At 39.7% G+C, this 27,897-nt stretch overlaps 1 protein-coding gene across 8 annotated transcripts in view; it reads right to left on the bottom strand.

The window, feature by feature from the left end:
- The window catches only part of HHAT (hedgehog acyltransferase), a 658,603-nt gene that overhangs the window by 159,409 nt on the left and 471,297 nt on the right, over positions 1-27,897 (bottom strand). The window contains exon 12 of one of the 8 annotated variants that reach the window (XM_049858616.1): positions 5,202-5,289. The exons of the other annotated variants lie outside the window; for them this stretch is intronic. Coding sequence (XP_049714573.1) covers positions 5,224-5,289 — 66 coding nt within the window. The 3' untranslated portion in view covers positions 5,202-5,223. The remainder of the gene's footprint in view (positions 1-5,201; positions 5,290-27,897) is intronic. 8 annotated transcript variants of the gene reach the window in all.

Raw genomic sequence — 27,897 nt, 5'->3', positions numbered from 1 at the left:
CAGTGGTCAAGGCAGACATTCTTTACCACTTAAGCTAAACTATTATTTGCTTTGAAGAAGTCTTCAAGTGATATTTTTGTTTAAGATTTAAAGATTATCTCAGGGCAATGGTTTTGGGAGCTCATCCAGCCCCAGTGGCTATAGAAAGTCTGGAATCGATTCGGTTATTTTCAGTTAGAACTCTGCTTGTTTGTTTTTAGCTCTTCTTCCTCTCTCTCTCTCATGTTCCTACAAGCCTGGTAAGTTCCTGAAGAATGGGGCATACCACCCAAGACCCACACACACTCTCTATGTACTCATTAAGGATCTAACACCTGGCCTGTCTCTTGGCCCTAGGTCAGATCCAGAATCTCCTGAGTTCCTTACTCTTCTACCCCATTCTATATTCAATCCAAATGAATACATAAAGGCACTCAGAAAAAAATTCCTCCTTCCCATACATTCCCTGAGTGTTATACCCTTGCAAAAAAAAAAAAAAAAAATCTGGACAATGCAGTTAAATTTTCCAATCTCTGTTTGCTACTGAAATCTAAGAGAGAGAGAGAGAATCAAGGACCTGTGGTGAGGAAGGTAACCAAAAAAAAAAAAAAAAACCAAACCCACTGCCGTTGAGTTGATTCTGACTCATAGCAACCCTATAGGGCTGAGTAGAACTGCCCCATAGAGTTTCCAAGGAGCACCTGGTGGATTTGAACTGCCAGCCTCTTAGTTAGCAGCTGTAGCACTTAACCACTAAGCCACCAGGGTTTAAAGCTGGTGAAATACAGGTGCCACTGTAAAGCCAGTTTTGCTTGACTGAACTAGTTACCTGCTCCATAATCTAAGATGTTCAGCTTAGTTAAAAGCTGCAGAGGCCTTTACTTGGCATCCAAAATCATGCAGCATATGAAGCAATTTCAGAGAACCATCAAATAACTTGGAGTCCTTGGGTGGTGCAATTAGTCAACACACTCAGTTGCTAACCAAAAGGTTAGAAGTTTGAGTCCACCCAGAGGCACCTTCGAAGAAAGGCCTAGTGATCTACTCCTGAAAAATCAGCCATTGAAAATCCTATGGAGTACAGTTCTACTTTGACACATACATCGGGTCACCATGAGTTGGAACTGACTCAATGACAACTGGTAGCTCCAAATAACTAAGGAAACAGTTGGCTCTCAGTCCTCTCAGGGAGCTTAAGCCAGTTTTAAGTGCCCTGGTGCTGGCTAAACTAGCAGGTCATACATATGCTGGCCTCTCTCCCTCCAATTCATTCATCACAATGTCAATGTCCCTCCATCACTTAAAATATTTTGATGGTCCTTTATTGCTTACAGACTACAACCCAAACTGGCAAGGCTCATTACAACCTGACCCCAATTCCCTTTTCAGCCTTAACTCCTACCACTGCACACCAACAACACAGCTCTATTCACTGTTCTTCGAACACAGCACACACTTCCCCATCTCTGTGCCTTTGCACGAGTTGTTCTCTCTATTTAAAATGTATCCTCATTCATTCTTACAGCCCCAGCTCAGGAGAGCAACAGCTTGGGTTCCAGTTCTAGCTTTCTGCTTTTTAACTGCGTTGCCTAGGACAAGCTCAGTTTCCTCACCTACCTCATCCACTGTTGGTATTTGATAAATGCTAGGCTACTCCAGCCCTGGTAGAGTCAGTCCCCACTATCCTGTCCTTCTATAACCAATGGACAAGTGACGCTTATCTATATGTTTACACAATGATAATGATAATTTTGATGCAAAAATCTCACTATGTGATTATGAGTATCATCTATATTAGCTTATTAATGGTATGACATTACTGCACAAGTAAGCAAAATTATTCCTATTTTATGGATGAGGAATTTGAAGAGCAGCAAGATGAAGTAAACTTGCTTTGGGTCATACACTAGTAAGGGCAGTGAGAGATTCACACGTGTTTCTCTAACTCTGCATCTTCGTGCTCCCTGCTACATCATACAAGTTCACATCGGCGTGGCAGTGTGTACACCCTCCTCTAGAGTGGAATCCAAGATCTTTGTCTCTTTGGTGCCCGATACAAAGTAGATTTTCAGGAAATGCCTGTTCAAGTAAAACTTCATGCGTGTGCTCTTCTAGTGATGGTTGGTAGATACTCTCAAGTGTCAATTAAAGGAGATGAGTGTTTTCAAGATCATACGGCTTAAAATGATACTGAGCTTCTGTTAAGGGTGATGAACAATTTGGAAATGGATGATGGTGATCGTTGAACAACATGATAAACATAATGTTACTGAGTTGTACATGTGAAGAATGGTGAAATGGTAGATGTTTTGTTACATATATATTTACTACAACAAAAAATGACATTAGAATATTGAAAAGTAATTGGAATTCACAATTACAGTAGGAAGTTTAGCATATCTCCCCAGAAAATGACATCTCTCACACCAAAGATACGGTTATAGAGGATCTGAATAAAAATTAACAAGTCTTGTATATCAAACAAACATACAGAACAACGAACACAAGCAATTTTCAAACATGTGTAAACTATAATAAAAACTGAACATGTACTTGGCCAGAAAAGTAATCTAAACACACTTTAAACAGTTATCATGGAGGCCAAGTTCACTGACAACAAAGAAGCAAAGTAAGAAATGGGCAAAGACTTCTGGCCAAAATAGCGGCTTAGTCAGGCATACCACGCCATCCCTGTACAGCGAAGACCTAAGAAACCAAGTGAAATGGATACAGATGACAATCCTGGGACCCTGAGCATCGAATGAAAGGATAAAGAACTAGATCAAACACCGACTGGAAGAAGAAGCTGACTGAAAACAGCAAACAAGAAAAGACAGAACAGAAAGGCCCTGCTACCCAGCCTGGCACAGCACAACCATCTTAAGACAAAGACAGCAGCAATTTTGGGTGAGAAGCACAGAAGGTAACTTCACGGAATTTGCAACAGGACACAGAGTAACTATATAGACATACCTGGAATGAAATAAGGGCCCGATTTCTGGCTGTAGCCAATGGAAAGAACCCAGGCACCCTCACCCACTGACTAGAGGAGCACGCTCCCCCTACCCACCCTGCTGATGACTAGAGGCACAAATTCCCCCAATCCCAGCAGCTCCAACCACCAAAGATCAAGGTAAAAGCCCTCACCAGCCCCAAACGCCACCCTCCCCTCATCAGCCCAGGCTGTCACCCTCCTCCCACTGCAAGCCCCTGACAACACCATCAAGTGATGGCAGGGTGCTCTGGCATGGTGTTAGCTGCTTAGCCTGCCCTTCCTGGCCACTGACCCCACCGAGGAGTGGGTAGGCCACTCTGGCACAGTGCCAGCAGTCTGTCCTGAGCATCCTGCCCATCAACTCCACCAAGTAGCGGGTAAGCCGCCCATCCCGCCCCTCCAGCCTGCTTAACCCACAAGGCAACGGCAGGCTAGCCATTCCAGTAAGGCAACAGCTGCTCACCCCACACCTGCCCACACTGGCACGATGCCAGTCACAACCAAGTAGCTGAGTAGCAGCAACCATGTGCACTAGTCCATCCATCAGCCAGCCGCGCCCCCAACCTGGCAATTGACAGGAATTGTGTGCCTGTGAGCTCACCCACTTATCACCCATTCCTCCTCCTCCCCACCTGTGACCAGCAATGACTGGGTTCCCACAGGCGCACCCGTGTGCCACTTCATCCTCTCCCTCCTGACATGGCAATCAGTGGTGACTTTATCCTTGCTTGCTCACCACACCCACCACACCTGCAGCCCTATTCACCTGATAAGTGTAACCACACACTCTCGCGCCACCAGACAGATGACAAACAGTGGCCGATGTCTGCCCAGACCACCGACAGCCATCCAGCATGACCAATAAACAGCAACCAGCGCTCACATTACCAATTGCTGCCCTGTTCTCCTGGAGACAGGTGGTAAGCACTACAGCGATGCCAGACCTGAGTCCAGTGAACCACACAAGCCCTGTGAGTCTGGATATAAGAAAACAAAAAATCAGAATGATTAAAAAAAGATACAATGAATAAATAAATACAGTAACACCTTAATGTCTCAAAGACAACAATGTCAAATTAGATAAAGAAAGAGGAGGATGCCTTAAGCAAGTGACCAAAATAAAAAGCCAGAAAACTTTCCTGAGGAAATAATGATAATTGACCTACCTGATAAGGAATTCAAAAGACAAATATAGGATGCTTAAAGAGATCAAGAAAGAGACCAACAAGAACACAGCCCAAACCAAGGAAAACACAGACAAAACTCTAGAAGAATTCAGGAAAACAATACAAGAACAAAATGACAAAAATAGACAGTTAGAAACCATACAAAAACAACTAGAAATCCAGAAGATTAACACTAAAATTCTGGAAATAGATAATGCATTGGAAGGATGGAGTAGAATCAAATCAATGGAAGACAAAATCTGTGAAATAGAGGACAAATCCCTTGATACCAATCTGTTAGAGGATCAATCAGAGAAAAAGAATGAAGAAAAACAAAGAAAGCCTGAGTTATGTGGGACACTATCAAGAGGAATAATTTATACATGATTGGAATTCCAAAACTGGAAGAGACAAAAAAAAAAAAAGCACAGAGAAAACTTTTGAAGATTTGCTGGCTGTCATGGATTGAACTGTGTCCCCCAAAAATACGTGTATCAATTTGGCTAGGCTATGATCCCCAGTATTGTGTGATTGTCCACCATTTTGTCATCTGATGTGATTTTCCTGTGTGTTGTAAATTCTGCCTCTATGATGTTAACGAGGGAGGACAGGCAGCAGTTATGTTAACGAGGCAGGACTCAATCTACAAGATTGGATTATGTCTTGAGCCCATGTCTTTTGGGATATAAAAGCGAGAAGCAAGCAGAGAGACAGGGGGAATTCAAGACAGCAGTCCCGGGAGCAGAGTACGTCCTTTAGACTCAGGGTTCCTACTCAAAGAAGCTCCTAGGCCAGGGGAGGATTGATGGAGAATAATCTTCTATTTGTTCAAGCCATCCACTTGTGATATTTCTGTTACAGCAGCACTAGATGACTAAGACACTGGCAGAAAACTTCCCTAATATCATCAAAGACGAGAAGATAATCATCCAAAAATTCTAACAGATTCCATATAGGATAGACCCCAAAAGAAAATCACCAAAACACATCATAATCCAATCTTCCAAAAACAAACAGGAAGAAAGAATCCTGAGAGCGGCTTAGGAAAAATGAAATGTTACCTATTAAGGGGAGGCAATAAGACTAAGCTCTGACTTCTCGGCAGAAACCATGCAGGCAAGAAGGCAATGGGATCACACACATAAAAACCTGAAAGAAAAAAAAAAAGCAAGCCAAGAATTATATACGCAACAAAATTTTCTCTCAAATACAATGGCAAAATTGGACATTTTGATATAAACAGAAATTAAGGGATTTTCTAAAAACCAGACCAACTTTACAAGAAATACTAAACGGAGTCTTTTGGACAGACAACAAACAATGTCATACAACAACCTGAGATTAAGACACATGAAAACATCAACCAAATACCAACCCAGATAAAGAATTTTCAAAAATAAAACACAGCTACAAGACCGAAAACAGGGAAACAGAGACATCAATCTGTAAACGACAACAACTTCAATATAAAAAGGTGAAATAAATGGTGTAGTTACAGAACTTCCATATGGAGAGGAAGTCAAGGTGATATCAAGATATAACAGAATGTTTTAAACTTAGGAAGATAAAAGTAAATTTTAAGGTAACCACACAGAAAACTAGTAAGCCTTCTCAAAAAATAAAAAAATCATACATTCAGTAAATACAAAATCAACAACAAAGAAATGAAAAGAAAATTCATAAACAAAAAGAACTCAGCACAGAAAAGTGTACAGAACAAAGAAATCAACACTGCAAAAAAAAAGCACAACAAAATAACAGTGGAAAGTTCATGCCTAATGATAATTATACTGAATGTTCATGAATTAAATACACCAGTCAAGAGACAGAAAGTGGCAGAATGGATGAGAAAACAGGACCCATCAATATACTGCCTACAAGAAACATACCTTAGACGCAGACAAAAATAAGTTAAAAATCAAAGGATGGAAAAAAATATGTAAAGGAAATGGCAAGCAAAAAAGAACAAGAGTAGCAATATTAATCTCTGATAAAATAGACTTAAAGGAAAAAACCAGCAAAAGAGACAAGTAAGGGCATCATATAATGATTAAAGGGTCGATCCAACAAGAGGACATAACTATAATAAATATCTATGCACCTAGTGAAAAAGCTCCAAAATACATAAAACAAACTTTAACAGAATTGAAAGGAGAAACAGACAACTCCACCATAACAGTAGGAGACTTTAACACCACTCTCAATGGACAGAACAACTACAAAGAACTCAACAAAGACACATAAGATCTAAACAACACAATCAACCAACTTGGTCTGATAGACATATACAGAACATTCCACCCAACATCAGCACAGTACACATTTCTTTTTCTGGATTGGGTGGGACTGTGCAAATAAGATAATTGTAGCCCACCAAGGGGATTGGTCAATTTTGACTTAAAAGACAGCCAATTCTAGAGCAGAGAGGGGATCTTACCACCACCAAGGAAGAATAGCCAGGTGCAGAAAGCACATCCTTTGTACTTGGGATCCCTATGCTGAGAAGCTCCTAGAACCAGTAAAGAGAGAGAGAGTTGTAACAGTGAAGCCTGCGAGAAGCAGCAGCAGAGATCCTGCAGCAGAAGGTGGTCTGGTGGGCTTCGTGGCCCAAGGGGAAAGAAAACTGAGTGCCTTGGGCAGAGGCTGAAGGCCAGGGAGAATGGTGCCTGCAAACACAGCTGGGAAGAGGCTGTCCTGATGGAAGAACTATATCCTGAGTGCTCCTGAGCCTGAACTGTAACTGTTACTTCCCTAATAAACCCCATAATCATGAGTATTGACGGTGGGAAAAAAAAATTACTCCCCTCTACGTGTTCCCCCCCCCCTAAAATAAAAGCTCTGGCCTAGATGGCTTCACTGGAGAATTCCACCAAATATTCAAAGAACAGCTGACACCAATTCTACTCAAACAATTCCAGAACACAGAAAGGGAAGAATGCTTCCAAATTCATTCTATGAAACAAACAAAGCCAGGCAAAGACACCACTAAAAAAGAAAATTATAGACCAATATCCCTCATCAATATAGACATAAAAATTCTCAACAAAATCCTAGCCAACAGAATCCAGTAACATATCAAAACAAAACAAACAAACAAACAAAAAACACATCATGGCCAAGTGGTATTCCTACCAGGGATGCAAGGATAGTTTAACATTAGAAAATCAATCAGTGTAATCTACCATATTAAAAAAAAAAAAAAAAACAAAGAAAAGAACCACATGATCATATCAATTGATGCAGAAAAGGCATCTGATATAATCCAACAATGATTCCTGATTTAAAAAATCTCAGCTAAATAGGAAAAGATGGGAAATTTCTCAACATAATTAAGGGCAAACATACAAAACCAGCCGCCAATATTATTCTCAACGAAGAGAAACTGGAAAACACGAACCAGAGAAGCATGCCCTCTATCAACACTCTATTTCAACGTTTACTGGAAGTCTTGGCCAGAGCAATAAGGCAAGAAAGGGAAATAAAAGGCATCCAAATTGGTAAAGGTGAAGTAAAGCTATCCCTATTTGCAGATGATATGATCATATACATAGAAAATCCAAGAGACTCCACAGGACAGCTACTGGAACTAATAGAAGGATTCAGTAAAGTGACAGGGTATCAGACAAACATACAAGCATACCAAAATCAGCCAGATTCCTCTACACAAAGAGAAGTCTGAAAACGAAATCAGGAAAGCAATACCATTTATAATACCCTACAAAAAGTTTATCTTAGGAATAAACCTAACCAGGGACATAAAAGACTTATACAAAGAAAACTACAAAATACTACTTCAAGAAACCAAAAGAGACCCACACGAATGGAAAAACATACCATGCTCATGGAAATGTCAATACCACCCAAAGTGACCTATAGATATAATGCAAACACAATAAAAATTCTATCAACATTCTTTAATGAGATGGAAAAACTAATCACCAACTTTATATGGAAAGGAAAGAGCCCCCAGGTAAGCACAGCACTACTGTGGAAGAACAAAGTTGGAGACCTCACAATTCGCCATCTCAGAGCCTACTATATACCCATGGTAGTCAAAACAGCCAGACAGTACAATGACAGACAAATAGAGCAATGGAACAGAATTGGGAACCCAGAAGTAAATCCATTTGTCTACGGATAGCTGATCTTTGACCAAAGGCCAAAATCCATTCAATAAGGAAGAGATAGTCTCTTCAACAAATGGTGCTGGCAAAACTGGATACCCACTTGCAGAAAAATGAAACAGGACCCATACCTCACACCACACACAAAAGTTAACCCAATATGGAACAAAGGGCTAAATGTAAAACCTAAAACTATAAAGATCAGGGTAGAAAACATAGAGACAAACCTAGGGGTCTTAATTTATGGCATAAATAGACTACCAAACATACCTCAACAGCACAAACAGCAGAAATAGCAGAAGATAAACTAGACGACTAGGACCTCCTAAAAATTAAACATTGACACACATCAAAAGGCTTCTCCAAAAGAGTAAAAAGGGAACCTACAGACTGGGGGAAAAAAATTGGCAATGTCATATATGGCAAGGGACTAATCTCTAAAATTTATAGAAAACTTCAACACCTCAATAACAAAAAGACAATTCGCTTAAAAAAATGGGCAAAAGACATATACAGACACTTCACAAAGAAGACGTTCAGGGAGCTAGCAAGCACATGAAAGGATGCCTGTGATCACTAACCATTAGAGGGATGCAAATCTAAACAACAATGAGATGTCATTCAAGCGATAATAGCAGGGCGCACAGTTATGAAAACTTTTTACTCATAACCAAACACCCTGAAGGACTGAGTCACTTGGTCTTGAGGGCTTAGGACCAAAAGTCTCAGGGTACATCTAGGTCAATTGGCATAACATAGTCCATAAAGACAATGATCTACATCCTACTTTGGTAAGTAGCAACTGGGTCTTAAAAGGTTGTGACCAGCCATCTAATGGACCACACGAACCACAGCCTCCACTACCCTGAGACCAGAAGAACTAGATTGTGCCTGGCTCCTACTACTAACAGCTATAAGCAGGATCACAGTAGAAGGTCCTGGACAGAGTGAGGGAAACACGTAGAACAAAATGCAAAAAAAGAACAGACTTATTAGCCTGAGAGAGACTAGTGGAACTCCCGAGACTAAGGTCCTTAGACACCCTTCAAATCTGGAACTGAACCCACTCCCGGAGATTACCTTTCAGCCAAACAATAGACAGTCCAATAAAGTGAAAAATATTACCCATGAAAAATGTGCTCCTCAGAACAATCAACCACGTGAGACCAATAGGGCAGCCTTTGCAAAAAACAAAGTTCAGAAGGCAGGAAGGGGCAGGAAAGATGGGTGAACAGAAACAGGAACTCAGGGAGAAATTGGGTAGAGTGCTGTCACATTGAGGGGATTGCAACTAATACCATGAAACAAAACGAGTATAAAATTTTGAATGGAAAACTAATTTTCTCTGTAAATTTCCACCCAAACCACAATAAAATGTTCAAAAAAGAAATGACCAACAACAAAAATTTGCAAAAATAAACATATATTAGAAAAAAATGTTTCATTCATTAAACAAAAGTTTTTTTTTTTAAGCAGTGGGATGCAGACCCCAAATTCTCATAAGACCAGACTTAATGGTCTGACTGAGACTAGAAGGACCCCGGTGGTCATGGCCCCCAGACCTTCTGTTGCCCCAGGACAGGAAACATTCCCGAAGCCAACTCTTCAGACATGGATTGGACTGGACAATGGGTTGGAGAGGGATGCTGGTGAGGAGTGAGCTTCTTGGACACTTGAGACTGTTGGCATCTCCTGCCTGGAGGGGAGATGAGAGGGTGGAGGGGGTTAGAAGCTGGCGAAATGGACACGAAAAGAGAGAGTGGAGGGAGAGAATGGGATGTCTCATTAGGGGGAGAGTAATTGGAGTGTGTAGCAAGGTGTATATGGGTTTTTGTGTGAGAGACTAACATGATTTATAAACTTTCACTTAAAGCACAATAAAAATTATAAAAAAAAGTTTTTTTTTTAGAAACAACAAAATTAAAAGAAAACCTTTAGCAAGTATGATAAATTAAGAAAATAAGGCAAAATAAGCAACAATAGGAAATAATATCCACCACGTGTCTGTCAGTTTGTTGTACTGTGGGGGCTTGTGTGTTGCTGTGATGCTGGAAGCTACGCCACCGGTATTCAGATACCAGCAGGGTCACTCATGGAGGACAGGTTTCAGCTGAGCTTCCAGACTAAAACTAGGAAGAAGGACCTGGCAGTCTACTTCTGAAAAGCATTAGCCAGTGAAAACCTTATGAATAGCAGTGGAACATTGTCTGATATCGTGCTGTAAGATGAGCCCCCCAGGTTGGAAGGCACTCAAAAGATGACTGGGGAACAGCTGCCTCCTCAAAGTAGAGTCAACCTTAATGACGTGGATGGAGTAAAGCTTTTGGAACCTTCATTTGCTGATGTGGCATGACTCTAAATGAGAAGAAACAGCTGCAATAATAATCGGAACCTGGAATGTACAAAGTATGAATCTAGGAAAATTGGAAAACATCAAAAATGAAATGGAGGAGGGGGGATGGGAGGATAGAGAGAGAGGGAAGCTGGCAAAATTGTCACGAAAGGAGAGACTGAAAGGGCTGACTCAATAGGGGGAGAGCAAGTGGGAGTACGGAGTAAGATGTATGTAAACTTATATGTGACAGACTGATTGGATTTGTAAACGTTCACTTGAAGCTTAATAAAATTTAACAAAAAAAAAAATGAAATGGAACGCATAAACATCGATATCCTAGGCATTAGTGAGCTGAAATGGACTGGTATTGGCCATTTTAAATTGGACAATCATATAGTCTACTATGCTGGGAATGACAACTCGAAGAGGAATGGTGTTGCATTCATCATCAAAAAGAACTTTTCAAGATCTATCCTGAAGTACAATGCTGTCAGTGATAGTATAATATCCATACGCCTACAAGGAAGACCAGTTAATACGACTATTATTCAAATTTACACACCAACCACTAGAGCCAAAGATGAAGAAATAGAAGATTTTTATCAGCTGCTGCAATCTGAAATTGATCAAACATGCAATCAAAATGCATTGATAATTACTGGCGATTGGAATGTGAAAGTTGGAAACAAAGAAGAAGGATCAGTAGTTGGTAAATATGGCCTTGGGGACAGAAACAACCCCAGAGATCGAATGATAAATTTTGCAAGACCAACGACTTCTTCATTGCAAATACCTTCTTTCACCAACATAAACGGTGACTATACACATGGACCTTGCCAGACGGAAGACACAGAAATCAAATCGACTACATCTGTGCAAAGAGACGATGGAAAAGCTCAATATCATCAGTCAGAACAAGGCCAGGGGCTGACTGTGGAACAGACCATCAGTTGCTCATATGCAAGTTCAAGCTGAAACTGAAGAAAATCAGAGCAAGTCCACAAGAGCTAAAATATGACTTTGAGTATATCCCACCTCAATTTAGAGACCATCTCAAGAATAGATTTGATGCATTGAACACTAGTGACTGAAGACCAGGCGAGTTGTGGAATGACATCTAGGACATCATACATGAAGAAAGCAAGAGGTCACTGAAAAGACAGGAAAGAAAGAAAAGACCAAGGTGGAGGTCAGAGGAGACTCTGAAACTAGCTCTTGAGCGTCAAGCAGCTAAAGCAAAAGGAAGAATTCATGAACTAAAAGAACTGAACAGAAGACTTCAAAGGGCCTCTGGAGAAGACAAAATAAAGTATTATAATAATATGTGCAAAGAGCTGGAGATGGAAAACCAAAAGGGAAGAACACACTCGGTGTTTCTCAAGCTGAAAGAACTGAAGAAAAAAATTCAAGCCTTGAGTTGCAATAGTGAAGGATCCCATGGGGAAAATATTAAATGATGCAGGAAGCATCAAAAGAAGATGGAAGGAATATACAGAGTCATTATGCCAAAAAGAATTAGTTGATATTCAACCATTTCAAGAGGTGGCATATGATCAGGAACTGATGGTACTGAAGGAAGAAGTCCAAGCTGCTCTGAAGGCATTGGTGAAAAACAAGGCTCCAGGAATTGATGGAATATCAATTGAGATGTTTCAACAAACAGATGCAGCGCTGGAGGTGCTCACTCGTCTATGCCAAGAAATATGGAAGACAGTTTCCTGGCCAACCGATTGGAAGAGAGCCATATTTATGCCCATTCCCAAAAAAGGTGATCCAATCGAATGTGGAAATTATAGAACAATATCATTAATATCACAGGCAAGGAAAATTCTACTGAAGATCATTCAAAACTGGTTGCAGCAGTATATCGACAGGGAACTGCCAGAAATTCAGGCTGGTTTCAGAAGAGGACAAGGAGCCAGAGATATCATTGCTGATGTCATATGGATCCTGGCTGAAAGCAGAGAATACCAGAAGGATGTTTACCTGTGTTTTACTGATTATGCAAAGGCATTTGACTGTGTGGATCATAACAAACTATGGATAACACTGCGAATAATGGGAATTCCAGAACACTTAATTGTGCTCATGAGGAACCTTTACATAGATCAAGAGGCAGTTGTTCGGACAGAACAAGGGGATACTGATTGGTTCAAAGTCAGGAAAGGTGTGTGGCAGGGTTGTATTCTTTCCCCATATCTATTTAATCTGTATGCTGAACAAATAATACGAGAAGCTGGACTATATGAAGAAGAACGGGGCATCAGGATTGGAGGAACACTCATTAACAACCTGCGTTATGCTGATGACACAACCTTGCTTGCTGAAAGTGAAGAGGACTTGAAGCACTTACTAATGAAGATCAAAGACCACAGCCTTCAGTACAGATTACACCTCAACATAAAGAAAACAAAAATCCTCACAACTGGACCAATGAGCAACATCATGATAAACAGAGAAAAGACTGAAGTTGTCAAGGATTTCATTTTACTTGGATCCACAATCAACAGCCATGGAAGCAGCAGTCAAGAAATCAAAAGACACATTGCATTGGGCAAATCTGCTGCAAAGGACCTCTTCAAAGTGTTGAAGAGCAAAGATGTCACCCTGAAGACTAAGGTGTGCCTGACCCAAGCCATGGTATTTTCAATCACATCATATGCATGTGAAAGCTGGACAATGAATAAGGAAAACCAAAGAAGAGTTGACGCCTTTGAATTGTGGCATTGGCAAAGAATATTGAATATACCATGGACTGCCAAAAGAACAAATAAATCTGTCTCGGAACAAGTGCGGCCAGAACACTCCTTAGAGGCAAGGATGGCGAGACTGCGTCTTACATACTTTGGACATGTTGTCAGGAGGGATCAGTCCCTGGAGAAGGACATCATGCTTGGCAGAGTACAGGGTCAGCAGAAAAGAGGAAGACCCTCAATGAGGTGGATTGACACAGTGGCTGCAACAATGAGGTCAAGCATAACGATTTTAAGGATGGTGCAGGACTGGGCAGTGTTTTGTTCTGTTGTGCATAGGGTCGCTATGAGTCGGAACCGACTCCATGGCACCTAACAACAACAAAACAACAGGAAATAATATATACAAGATTTAAAAAATTTTGGTGATTACATAGGAATATATTTGGAAACCTAGCTGAAAAAGCAAAATTATCTAGAAAACATAATTCATCTAAATTTCTCCTAGAAGAGGTAGAAAGCCTGTAAAATTATAACCAGAGAAGAAGTGAAACAGTTGTCAAAGATTTATGCTTAAGGAAAGTTTTCCCAGATGACTGTAATAGGCAAGTTCTACCAAATGGTCAAAGAACAGATGATCCTCATCTCCCAGAAACTACTTCCGAGGGCAGGAAAAGACCAGAAGCTTCTTACTCATTTCATGACACTAGCATAACCCTGACACCAAAAAGCCAATATAAGAAAAGAATAACAGAAGCTAATCTTTCTTCTACCCATAGCTTTAACCACCCAGTTCCTGTTGAGTGGATTCTAACTCATGACAACCCCAAGTGTGTCAGGCTAGAACTGTGCTCCATAGGATTGTCAATGGCTGATTTTTTAGTAACTCACCTGATCTGTCTTCCAAGAAAAGACTTGAACTGCCAACCTTTCAGTCAGCAGCCAAGTGCTTAATTATTTATACCACCCAGGGACTCCCAATCCACTGCTTTAAAAATTCTAAATAGTAGCAAATAGAATACAAAAGTGATTAAAAGAATACTCTTAATTGAGTAATATTTATTCCAGAAGTAGAAGGACGATACAATATCTGAAAAATTAGAAAATCCATGAAATTTATAACATTAAATATTAAAGGATTATCTTATGATCATGTAATAGATTCCAATAAAGCATTGGATAAAACTGTATATCCATTCATAATAAAAGCCCCTAAGGCACAATAGTCAAGTGCTCGGCTGCTAACTGAAAGGTCTGGGGTTCAAACCCACCAGTCTCTCCACAGGAGAAAGATGTGGCAGTCTGCTTCCATAAAGACCAGAGCCTGGGAAACCCTATGGGGGCAGTTCTACTCTGTCCTATAAGGTCACTATGAGTCGGAATCAACTTGACAGCAGTGGGTTTTTGTTTCACCAGATGACGAAGAGAAGGAAATTTAAGTTGATAAGGAGGGTACACCGAAAACATACAGCAAGCATTCCAACTAGCTTCAAGAAAGATATCTTTCCTCTGTCATTCAAATCTGTACTGAAGGACCCAGTCAATACAATAAGACAATTAAAGGCAGTAAGAGTTAACAATTGTTGGTAAAAACAAATTTGTCATTATCTGTGGATGATATGATCATCACCCTAGAAAAGTCAAAAGAAACAACTGACAAATTACTAGAGCTAACAGAAGATTTATGCAAGGTAGTCAAATGCAAAATGATCAAATCAGAACAAAATCAATACCTTTCCTATACAACAGCAATAATCCAAAAAGAAGTATTCAAGAATTTTAAGAAGTAATAAGACATTATCTAAGAACATAAAGGAAAACTTAAAATGAGTGGAACTGTTCGTGGCTGGGAAGATTCAGCATCATAGACATATTAATTCTATTCAAATTAAGCTACAATACAATGCAAATCCAATAAATTTCAGGGACCTTCACCAATTCTATGATTCATATGGAAGAGTCAACATGCAAAAAATAGTCAAAGCAATTCTGAAAAAAAAAAAAAAAAGTGGTAGAGGGCTTTCCCTATCAGGAATCAAAAGATACTATAAAACTCTAGTCTTTTAAATAGAAATAATCAAATAGGTCAATAGAACAGAATAGAGAGCCCAAAAATGAATCCATGTATATTTGGGTATCTACTATATATTAGGAAACCCTGGTGGCATAGTGGTTAAGTGCTACGGCTGCTAACCAAGAGGTCAGCAGTTCGAATCTGCCAGGCGCTCCTTGGAAACTCTATCAGGCAGTTCTACTGTGTCCTATAGGGTCGCTATGAGTCAAGCTGATCTTTCAAGTCAGTGGGAAAAGGTTCGACTATTCAATAAAATAATTTTAAAACGGAAAAATCATTCTTAGCCTGCAGACCATACAATAACAGGTTGTGGGCCAGATTTGGCCCATGGGTCACTGCCAACTCTTGCCCTATTCCATTTTTAGTATCTGCCCTCGAGAAACATTTACGTATTATATAAGGAGGCACATACAGGGATCTTTATCTTTTTTTCTTTGCAAAAGAAAAAAAAAAATCAAGGCAAACTAAATTTTGCACCAGGTGCCATGGAGTTGACTCCGACTCGAGGTGACATCTGGGTGATGCCACATGTACGTTAGCAACAAGGAGATATGAAGTAAAAGGGTAATCTAAGTGGGTGGGGTTTTATCAAGGAAGGTTCTCCCTCATCTTCTACCTGAAATCAAAGAAGCTTAGAATGGATAACGTGTAACTAGATTTGACTCCTGTCTTAGATACGTAGTGTTGCCATAACAAAATAAATAAATAAACAACAATGCGTAGCTTTAAAGAATAGGAATTTATTGGCTCACAGTTTTGGAAGCTGTTGTTGTTAGGTGCCATCAAGTCGGTCCAGACTCATAGTCACCCTATCTACAACAGAACTAAATGCTGCCCAGTGCTGGGCCATCCTCACAACCATTGCTACTTTTGAGCTTATTGTTACAAACCACTGTATCAATCCATCTCCTTGAGGGTCTTCCACTTTTTCTTCTTTCAAGACTGATTTGCTTGTTCTTCTGGCAGCCCGTGGTATATTCAATATTCTTTGCCAACACCATAATTTAAAGGCATCAATTCTTCCATTTTCCTTATTCATTGTCCAGCTTTCACTTGCATATGAGGGGATTAAAAACACCATGGCTTGGGTCAGGCACCCCTTAGTCCTCAAAGTGATATCCTTGCTTTTTAACATTTTAAAGAGGTTTTTTTTTTTTTTTGTAGTAGATTTTCCCAGTTGATTTGTTGACTGCTGCTTCCATGGTCATTGATTGTGGATCCATGTAAAATGAACTCCTTTACAACTTCAATATTTTCCCCGTTTATCATGATGTTGCTTATTGGTCCAGTTGTGAGAATCACCTTTTGTTTTCTTTATGTTTATGTTTCTCTATGTTGAGGTGTAATCCATCCGCATCAGTAAGTGCTTCAAGTCCTCTTCACTTTCAGCAAGGAAGGTTATGTCATCTGCATATCACATGTTGTTAATGAATCTTCCTCCAATCCTGATGCCCCATTCTTCTTCATATAGTCCAGTTTCTTGGATTATTTGCTCAGCATGCAGACTGAATAAATATCGTGAAAGGTTACAACCCTGACATATACCTTTTTTTACTTTTTTGACAGTATCCCCTTGTTCTGTTCAAATGACTGTCTCTTGGTACATGAACAGGTTCCTCATGAGCATAGTTAAGTATTCTAGAATTCCCATTCTTCAAAATGTTATCCATAATTTGTTATGATCCACATCGTCAAATGCCTTTGCACAATCAATAAAATACAAGTAAACATCTTTCTGGTATTCTCTGCTTCAGCAAAGATCCATCTGACATTAGCAATGATATCCCTGGTTCCACATCCTCTTCTGGTGGTTAGGAGTTCAAATTTAGGGTGTCAGGAGGGATAGGCTCTCTCTCTCTCTCTTTAGGCTCTGGGGAAAGATCCTTGTTTCTCTCAGTTTCTATAGCTCCAGTTATTTCTTTGCCTTCCTTGGCTGCTTGTAGATGTATCTTCACCTCTTCCCTGTATACGCATCTCTCTGTTTTCCCTTTCATAAGAGACCACTCAGAAGGGATTAGGTTTAGGATTCACCCTATTCTAGTAGGTACTCATTAACATAACAAAAAAAAATTCCAACTTCCAACAGGGTCATATCCACAGGTATAAGTATCAAGAGTTAAACATAACTTTTTGGAGACACGATTCAATCTGTAACAACTCCTTTCTCTAATTTAACTAACTGTGTGTCCTTAGACAAATTACTTACCGTCCCAACCTCCAATTTCCTCATCTGTAAAACTAGAGGTAATGGCACCTACTCTGCAGGGCTGCCACGATAGTTAAATAAAATAACAAACTTTAAAGACCTTTGTACAATATGTGCTACAGTTTCTTCTTTGACAACGCATGGCAGCTGCAATAGACCCATATTAGTTTGCTTCTGAGAGTGACAACTCTAACCTTCAATCTATAACATAAACCAAGCACCCAAGGCCAGCTAGGTGAAGCTTCCTGAGGGTCAGTTCATCCTACTCTCCTCTCTCAATAGCCTTTAATTAGACAAGCTGTATGTATTCACTGTAGGAAAATCCGAAAATATACCTAAGCAAAAACAAGAAAACAACTATTACAAATAACTCCACTGGTAAGAATTAACCTCCAATGACATTTCAGTGGAGTCCATGAGTGATGAAAATGGTTAACATGCTCAGCTGCTAACCAAAAGGTTGGAGTTAGAGTTCAGCCAGGTTTGCCTCGGAAGAAAGGCCTGGCAATGTTCTTCCGAATAAATAGCCACTGAAAACCCTATGAAGCACAGTTCTACTCTGACACACATGTGGTCATGATGAGTCAGAATTAACAGTAACTGTTTTATTTCTTTTTGATATTTCAGTATATAAACTTTCATACACTTTTCTGTATTTGTACATATTTTTAAATAAAAATAAGTTCTTATTATGTTTTAACTTTCATTCTTTATTTTCACCCATGTCAGGAACATATTTCCTCACAATAAAATTACTTCAGAATTGTCACTTCCAATAGCTACATGGTCAATCTAATAGATGTCTGTCACCCTGTCTTTAATACTCTTTTCTGCTGCCCCTCAAGGGATGGAAGGTAGCCATTCAAACACTTACTCCAGCCTACTGTTCAGGTTGACACCAGAGGAAACAGCAAGATCTAATTTAAACTGTGTTTCAGTACAAGATGGTAATTATAAGATGTACATTGATACCAACCCAGCTCATCACAAACAAGGCCAGCAGCTGCATGATATGCTTTTTTAAGCGGAGTTTATTTCTAGGACTTGGGAAGGATGTGAGATATTTTAGAAGAATTTTATTTTGGAAGTCCTGTACATACGTCTTCTCAGAGCATTTACATTACATATAAATAAACATATGCCACATAGGTACAGAGCTCATATACATATATATAAACATACATTGTAAAAATAACTTAAAAAAACACCCAGTGTTGCACTGAGTATATACTAAATACTATTTTGGGAAGAATGAAAGGTGCCATTTCATCCTTCCATCAATAACAGAAAAACTGGAAACTCAAGCTCCACCACCACCACCAACAGGCAATCTCATTTTTCTGGGAGGAAAAGAGACTCAGTTTTGGAAACACATGTCCAAAGCTTCAACATGAACATAATAACATTATTGCTTTTTCCTAAATTTATCTCTGGAAAGCAGCTAGGCACTTGACTGTGATGAGAGTAACCATCACAGAAGCAGAAGCAGAAACCAGTGATGCTCAGGTGATAAATACAATCCCACACACCACCCAGAAAAGCCAGTTGCAAGCATTTACATTCAAACCACAGCTTTCATCTTCACCCAAGTACTCTTTCCTGAAATTACAATTTCCCAGAGTGAGAGTTTGTGCTCTGCAATTAGCAGAGAGAACAGACAAGAGGGTGCATGATGCCACCAAACGTTGAGGGAGCGACACCAGCCTTGCATCAGCCTAAAAGGAGAGGAATCGGGAAGACAGCAGAAGCCCAAGAGCTGGCCAGGCTCAAGGGCTCGTCAGTCCATGAGTAACCGAAAATAGACTATTTTAAAACCTTCCTATGTCAGATAGTAGACTCTGTTAAAGAAAGTTAAAAGGAACCTCTGAAAATGCGTTTGTCATACTCAACATATTTGAACTAAAAGGTGGAATTATTTTCAGAATTCTACCTCTTAAATGAGAAAAGTTAAGGTTCAAGCTTCAGATTCCCACAGGGATAAAAGGGATGAAAATGTACAACCAGTGAATTGCACAGTGTGTTTCCTGCATTATTAATGATCCTTAGGAGTGGGAGACAGTGGAGGGGGGTACCGATAGGTGGTAATCCACCAAGGAATACACCTTTCTTAACAACATGCATTCCTTTTTGCAGACCCAGAGACCTGGATGAGTGCTAAAAGCTGGGACAAAAGGCTAATTTGACATGTGGGATTAATATGTTAATTTAATGCTCTCCTGTTTAGTTAAGTGGTTTGCATTTCTATATTTCCAGGCTTGGCATTCCAATTCCTTTATTATACTGGCCACTTGGCCCCTCTAGGAATCCCTGGTTACCAAAAACGGTTAAGCACTCCACTACTAACAGAAGGGTTGGCAGTTCGAACCCACCCAGAGGTTACCACTAGAGAAACACCTGGTACTCTACTTCCTAAAGGCCACAGCCTTGAAAATTCTAACTATAGTTTACTCTGCCATCTTGGCAGGAAACAGTCTGTATGAGATCAATACCTTTTCGTGACCTGTGGGACACGGTATCTCACCCACTTTTTATGCCTCTGGAGATCTTTGGGAGTATACTTTTCCTGCTGAAAGTATTTACTGCCCTCCAGTGGGGATTTAAGTGATGGCAAAAGGCGGAAGAAATGTTAGTTTAAATAAAACACCTTGGGTATAAGGCTTGCTAGAAAACCTGGCGGTGCAGTGGTTAAGTGCTATGGCTGCTAACCAAAAGGTCGGCAGCTCAGATCCACCAGGTGCTTCTTGGAAACTTCATGGGGCAGCTCTATTCTGTCCTATATAGTCGCTATGAATTGGAATCAACTTGATGGCCACGGGTTGTGAGGCTTGCAGGTAAAGTAGTGCAACCAGGAAGATCGATTGCATAAAAATTTTGTCTCGTTTGGCTTTTGTAAACCTAGGTAGCCTTGTAAGCTTTTTTTATGGTTTCTTGTTTGGAATCCTGGTGGTGCAATGTTAAAGAGCTCAGCCTCTAATCAAAAGATCAGCTGCTAACCGAAATGTACGCAGTTCAAATCCACCAACTGCACCTTGGAAACCCTATGGGGCAGTTCTACTCGGTCCTATAGGGTCACTATAAGTCGGAACTGACTGGACGGCAATGGGTTTGGTTTGGTGTGATAGTTAGACAGCCCTAGTGGGCTTGGTTTTGTTTGTGTGTGGGTGTCACATTTAGAAAACCAGAGGTTCCCCCTGTAACCCACAAGGCACCCCACCATATTTTCAACAATCAAGGTTCATTGAGAATGAATGTCCACCAATCAACAGGCTTGAGAACACTGAACGTTCAATGGTAACCATGTACTCCCAGATAATATTTCTCAGAATCCATATTACCCACCAAAAATTTATACACATCCCATGGCTCAACATACCTTCATTAATGAAAACACACGGTATCAAAAAAAAAAAAAAAATCAAAGCAGAACATACTAGGGTCTCGAAAGTGTTAAAGCAAGCAAGTTTTATTAACGGCTTAAAGAACAATTCCAACCAGGAATTTGGTTCACTAAAATGAAACCAAGGAGTCCAAGAAGGGAGTTTCAAGGGCAAAGAGTTATAGGTCAAAACAAGGAAGTTATACTACAATATTTTGATTGGTTCCTAGACAGGCAAAAGGATGGAAGGTGGGACATTTTAAAGTCGGGACTTGTATACTGTTGGCTACGTAAGTAGAGATTGGGTACATAGATTGGTTAAAGCCATAATTAGAGAGTAGTGCTTATCCAAAAATTACATACAATGGTTACAAGATTATCACAAGATGTCTACAATACAGATTTTCTGGAACAAGCCGTAAAAATAACTAGCCTGAGGCAAACATTTCCTGAGAACCTGTTGCACAAAAGGGAGTGGCAGTTATTTGCATCAAGACCATCCCTACAGTTCATTCTTTTCACATCTTGGTTTGACCACAGAGAGAAACATTTCCTTAGTTTCCTCTGGTTGCTAGCTAGAGAAGTGTTCTAAAGGTCACAAGCTAACAAAGTAGGACCCCTTCTTTTTTAGTTCAGCCATTTTACTTTGGTCAAAAGCCTTAGTTTAACTCTTGCATAACTCTGACACACATGGGGCACCATGAGTTATAATCAACTTGATGGTAATGGGTTTGGTTGGCCTCTATAACCTCCTTTCCCCATTCTACCAAGTAACAGTGCCCCTTTTTCATGTCAGCCTTCTCACCTGAGCACAGCATGCTCATTCCTGACCACAGGCCTATGTGTATGCCGCTCTCCTGGTTTGGAATGCTGGTCCTCTTCATGTACGTCAAAGCCCAGTGCCGATGAGTCGTGTCCAAATCCTATTCTTAACTCTTTAGGGTCCTACTCAAGCCTCAGCTCTTCCACTAAACCATTCTCAAATGCTTAGTTCACAGTGACTGCAACCCCTCATGACTATCAATTGCCTTTAGAACTCATTCTGGTCACTCTGCACATAATGCCTTACACTGGTCCTCAATTGATTTGTACCCATCTTGCCTCTCCAACTAGACCATAAGCTCCTGGGGGACAGGGGATGATGACTCACCACTCTTTTCTCTCACTGTTAGCACTCTGGCATGGAGACATAACCATTCTTCAGCCTCTCCTTACTTGATCCCTTAATAGTATCAGCACCATCAACAACTCCCCTCTTGAAATACCCTCCCTCATCATGGTTTCCATAAAATCACCCTCTGGATTTTCCTCCCACTTTTTGTCTCCTCTTTCTCCTCCCATAAACGTTGGTGTTCCCCAGGCTCAGTCCCGGACTCTTTTCTTATCTCTCTGCACTCTCTGTTGCTATTGTTGCTGTGTGCCATTGACTTGATTCTGACTCATAGTGACTCTACAGGTCAGAATAGAACAGCCCCATAGGGTTATCTTGGCTGTAATCTTTTTGGGAACAGGATGTCAGGTCTTTTCTCCTGTGGAACTACTGGTGGGTGTGAACCGTAGATCTTTCAGTTAGCAGAGTGCTTAACCTTTGAGCCACCAGAGCTCCTTTCTTTCTCTAGAAGATCTCAAGGATGCCCATGGCTCCAAAATATCATGTACACGCTCCCAAATTTCTATCTATAGCCTGGATCTTTTTCTGAGCCATGACTGGAGAGGTTAGTCAATCAAGATTTTATGATATTTATAAAGACAAGTTCATTTTTCATAGAGATCACTTAGCCATTCATAGAGGACAGTTCACATTCTGTGGTTTTATTACCTGTTAAATCCAAAGCAGCCATCTCAAAGATGACTGTCCTGATAGAAGGTCAGGCAAGATACTACCAATCATGGAAGAAACTGACTAATCACGGACTCTACAGTTGCATACTGATAAATCAGTATACTCTCTGCATTGAAGCACAGGTGGAGGATGCAAAATAATAAATTAGGAGGGAGGAACCATGTCTTATGCAATTTAGTATTCTCCAGTGCTCTGTAAAGTGTCTCCCATATAAGGTGCTAAAAATTTTTTACCTAAATGAGTAAAAGAATAAATGAAGTGCCTAGGTTGACTATAAGCAGCCCTGGGCCTCAGCAGTTAAGTGTTTGGTTACTAACCAAAAGGTTGGTGGTTTAAATCCACCCAGTAGCTCAGCAGGAGAAAGATCTAGCAATCTGCTTCTGTAAAGATTACAACAAAGGAACTCTATGGGGACAGTTCTACGCTGTCACATGGGGTCACAATGAGTTGGAATCAATGGCAACAGGCTGACTATGACTAAGTGGGTGCAGCCTAGGAAGGTTTCAGGCAGAGGGGCTCCAGTCTGGGGAAAATAGCTCACCTACAGAAAGCACTTTATCTCTATTTGTTGAAATGAATCAAAGTAGTGGAGGGACAGAAGACGTGAGCCATTGTCAAACAACACAATTTTCTTAGACAATTTTGCTGTATATTTCCTAAAAGAGTTAGTTAGGACTGTGACCACTGACCCCTAGTGAGAAGGCTTTTCTAGTCAGGCCAAATGGCATGTACATGTTGCCAAATGGTGAGTTAGTATCCCAGAGAACTTAGTAATAATAGGTTGGATCATGTCAATCATTTTACAATTATTCTTTTAAAATGAACTCTCGAACTCATTGGATTTCTCTGTCTGTATCTTGCAAAATCAAACTGATCAATACCGCTGATAAACTGAAGGGACATGAACACAGAGCCATGGTCTTTGAGTTCTTTTTGACATCCTGGAGCATCAAATCCCTCCCAGGCCCATCAGACTGATTTTCACTGGAGGCATATTTCCTCAGTAAGTTTAAAAATAAAAATTGTATTACTTCAGAGAGGAGCTAGATCAGCTCAGCAGGATTCTCTTGGAGCAAAGAAGGGACAAATGCTGGGGGAGGAGGATATATTTAAATTATTCAGTGAAATAGAATTCAGGGTGGAGGTGGGTGAAGTGCTGGAGATGTAGATTCCCCTTTGTGTAGGAAAAACTGACAAGCCACTTGAAGGAAAGTATATTCCTTCAAGGAAGAGACGAAATGAAGAATTAGCAAGAAGTGTCACTCTACTGATGTTTCAAAATGTTTCCTCTTATTTAAACATTTCAATGCTGAACACAAATTCTAGGTTCCCTGGAGAGTACTTGCATAGGGAGAAATCATATTGCTTCAGCAGTAACTCCTCTACATCAACCCAGCTCATGTGCTTTCTGAAAATTCCTTCAGTCAGCTTCCTACAACTCTGTGCCTCAGTGAGTCACAACCAATAATTCCCCCTCTCATAAAGCAGCAGGGCACCTGGAAAGCTAATCCCTCCCCACCCCCTTCTTTCATATATATATTTTTTGTGCTGAGAATAAAAATAGCATTTTGCCATCCTAGTTCAATTAGTACCTACCTAGTTACATACAAAACAGTAATAATAATAATCTCCCACTATAATGCTCAATAAGCCTCACTCTCAGTGGGTTCTTCCAGTATTCAATCTATATTCTTCATGCTGCTGTGTTTTCTCTTGTACTGTCCTTAGTGAAGTCAGGAAATATCATTTATTCATCCATTTATTTACTTCACAAATATTTAAGCAAAACCAGTTGTGGTCTAGTTGATTTCAGCTCATGGCGCCTCCATGTGAGTCAGAGTAGAACTGTGCTCCATAGGGTTTTCAGTGGCTGATTTTTTTTCAGAAGTAGATCACCAATACTTTCTTCTGAGGAACTTCTAGGTGGATTTGAAACTCCAACCTTTCAATTAGCAGCTGAGTAGATTAACTTTACACCAGCAGGCTTTCTCTGTGCCAAGCATTGTGGTAAGTGTAAAGATACAGTATCCCTGACCTCATGATGCTTACAGTTCAATGAGGGAGATAAGGATAAAAGAAAGTATCATATTTCTCTAAAAATTAAACAGTTGTGCTCATAAGATATTTTATCAAAAGAATAAAAAGGCAACCTACAGACAGAAAAAAATCTTTGGAAATGACATCTATGATAAGGGTTTAATTTCTGACAAAGGGGATAATCCAAAAATGGGCTCTTGGCCTGGCTTGGACTCATGCCAAGAGAGCAAGAGTAACTCCATCTTAACCCATAAATGAGCTCTCTGCAAGCCCCTTCTCAGGCTTTGCAAATTAAGACATGCTGGTAGATTGTTCTCATGCTTTCCAGGAAACGGCTGCACCCAAGAACAGTTTGTGGTTGGCTGATTTGCAAAAGATGCTCCCCAACCTGCTCCCTCCTCAATGATACTCTGTACTTTTGCATCGCCCTGTTCTAACCAATCATGTAGAAACCAATGAAGATGAGTTTAGCTGTACTCCAGCTGCCTTCAGATTAGGTCAGCCAATGAAGATAGCTTTAGCTGTACCCCAGCTGCTTGTGGTTTTTGCCTTAATGAACACTTGTTGCTCCGTGCCTCAGCAGAGCTGCTTATCTTACCTTGTAGGATTCACCACTTTCCCGACTTGTTTACTCTCTGAATAAATCTCTCTAATTTAAAGTTTTTCAAAGTCAGAGTTTTACCCTTGGTCATTTCTTTGGTATAGCCAGCAGGATCCGAAGGTGCCTATTGGCAGTGGCTTTGAGCAGTCAGGAACTAGGAGCTTCAATGCCAGCACAAGCCCTTTGCTCTCATCCATCAATGAGGACTCCCTGGAGCCATCTCAGGTAATCCCTCTCAGATCGAACTCCACTCTCTTTGTGTAGAGTTCTCTTAAGAGATTTGTTAACATTCTTTCTCCTTTACTTCCTATTTACGCTCATCTTTCTGAGTAGCTTGAGGAGTTCATTGTAGGTATACGAGAGCTATTTGTTGAACTCCGTTTTTTGGAGGTGCACGCCTTGAGGTTCGGTGCACAGCAGGCACTGGGTTCCTGAGACAGGGACTGGGTTCCTGTGTGCTATTGGGGGCTGAGTTTAGTGAGAAGATGGGGAATGTCCCATCAAAGACTGAGGCAAGACCTCTTCTGGGGACTCCCGTGTATGAGACTGGACCTCTTTCAGGGACTCCTGTGTATTATATGTTTAAAAATAATGGTCACATCTCAGTCTTGCATCAGGATCATTGGCATGGGCTCATCTAGGAAACTTAGAAAAATCAATGGCCCTTATAGGGATCATTTGAACTAAGTAAATTAATTTTTCTGCACAGTAAATTGTAATACAAAGGCTCCCACATTAGTCAGATGCAATAGGATGCCTTTTTTTTTTTTTAAACTAATCCCAGGAACCTTCCAAAAGGACATCAAAATAATAAAATGCCTCATTAAAAGATACTAGAGACTCTTGTTGGCAAAATGAATTAAATTTAAAGAGAATGAAACCAAAGTTTCAAACTACTTTTAACAATCTTAATGAGCCTAGATTTCCCCACCAGGATGATAATTCAAGGTACATGTTCAAAAACACCATAAATGGAATATATTTTAAGTAATTTAAAATCTTAATTATTGCTTTAGGAAATTCAGTTCCCATTTATGTAGTTTTTCTGTCCTGTTTTGTGTCTAAGCTTCTATCCAGTTTCAGGACATTTTTAGAAACTGGGTTCCCCACGTTTGTCCTAAAAAAAAAAATTATTTTATTTATTTATTTATATGTGATGTTAAATACAACCCTGGACTTTGAGCTGGCCTCAAAGACCAGTGAATTTATGTGGTTTTTCTATTTCTTTTTTTCAAGTTTCCTGGCTTGTTTTTGCCAGTTTTATCTTTTGTATGGTTGAAATTTAGATGTTCTAAAGAAAAAGGAAATGATAGCTTTTCTTGAATTCAAACTTTTAAATGTATTTTGAATATGTGGGTGGATTAAGAAGAATTAGAAACCAGTATTTCTTTTCAGGATTTTTCATAAAAAGAAATAAGAGAAAATAGTAACCCCCAAATGTTTCAAACACTTTCTTGTGGTTGGCAGCATATGGGTGATGTTTTGCTTCACTTATTAACAATATGTGTGGTTTTCCTGTCTCGGTTTGTGTCTGAGTTTCTGCTTTATTTAAGAAAGCCATCACTAGCAGCCACTAGTTTTTCTGGCTTGTTTATTTTTTCCTTCTCATGAAGCAGTCTTTTAAGCCTTAGGTTTTTGTTTGTTTGTTTGTTTGTTTGTTTTTTCTTTTAGGAAAAACTGCTTTTTGCTCCTGCTTCATAACCTGGACTTTTAGCAACTACTCGAGAAATTTTGATATAAACTGGTCTATTTGAAAAGTGCACTAAAAAAAAAAAAAAAAGGTATAATGAGGCCTTAAAAAAGAACAAATTATTCTAAATTGCATCTCTAAAGGAACCTAGAAAGTATACACAAGATAGGGTTATAAAAATTAGGTTATAAATACTCCATCATAAAACAATACTACAGATTTGAATAGGAATATAGAGTATATAAACAAACTTTAATTCAGAAATAATTGTTTTTAATATATATACTTAATGTTCAAGATTTTTCAGTAACTTACTGATATTAAGTTAATAGATATTCATTATAATTAAAGTTTAAAAACTCTTATTTTCATGCCATAAAAAATTATATACATATTAAGTCTGGTAATGAATATGTTCCTTTTTGCCACTTAAAGTGTTATGCTATTAAAAAAAAAACCACTGCTGTTGAGTCAATTCTGACTCATAGTGACCCTATGGGACAGAGTAGAGCTGCCCTATAATGTTTCCGAGGTGGATTAAAACTACTGACCTTTTAGTTAGCAGCCCAGTGCTTAACCACTGCACCACCAGGGGTCCACAAGAAATACGTAAAAAGGACAGGAAATGTAAAAGGACTATTAAAAAAGACTTTATTTAATATGATCAAAATTCTTATTTGCTGCAGCTAAAAGGCTGTTGAGATAATTTATGAGAATTTTAAGAGCTTTAATTTTTTTTTTAAATGTCAAACAGCATATTAAAAATGAGTTTCTCACT

The sequence above is a fragment of the Elephas maximus genome, chromosome 18, assembly GCF_024166365.1.
Source record: "Elephas maximus indicus isolate mEleMax1 chromosome 18, mEleMax1 primary haplotype, whole genome shotgun sequence".
Classification (NCBI taxonomy): domain Eukaryota; kingdom Metazoa; phylum Chordata; class Mammalia; order Proboscidea; family Elephantidae; genus Elephas; species Elephas maximus.
This window is presented reverse-complemented; position numbering and strand designations above follow the sequence as displayed.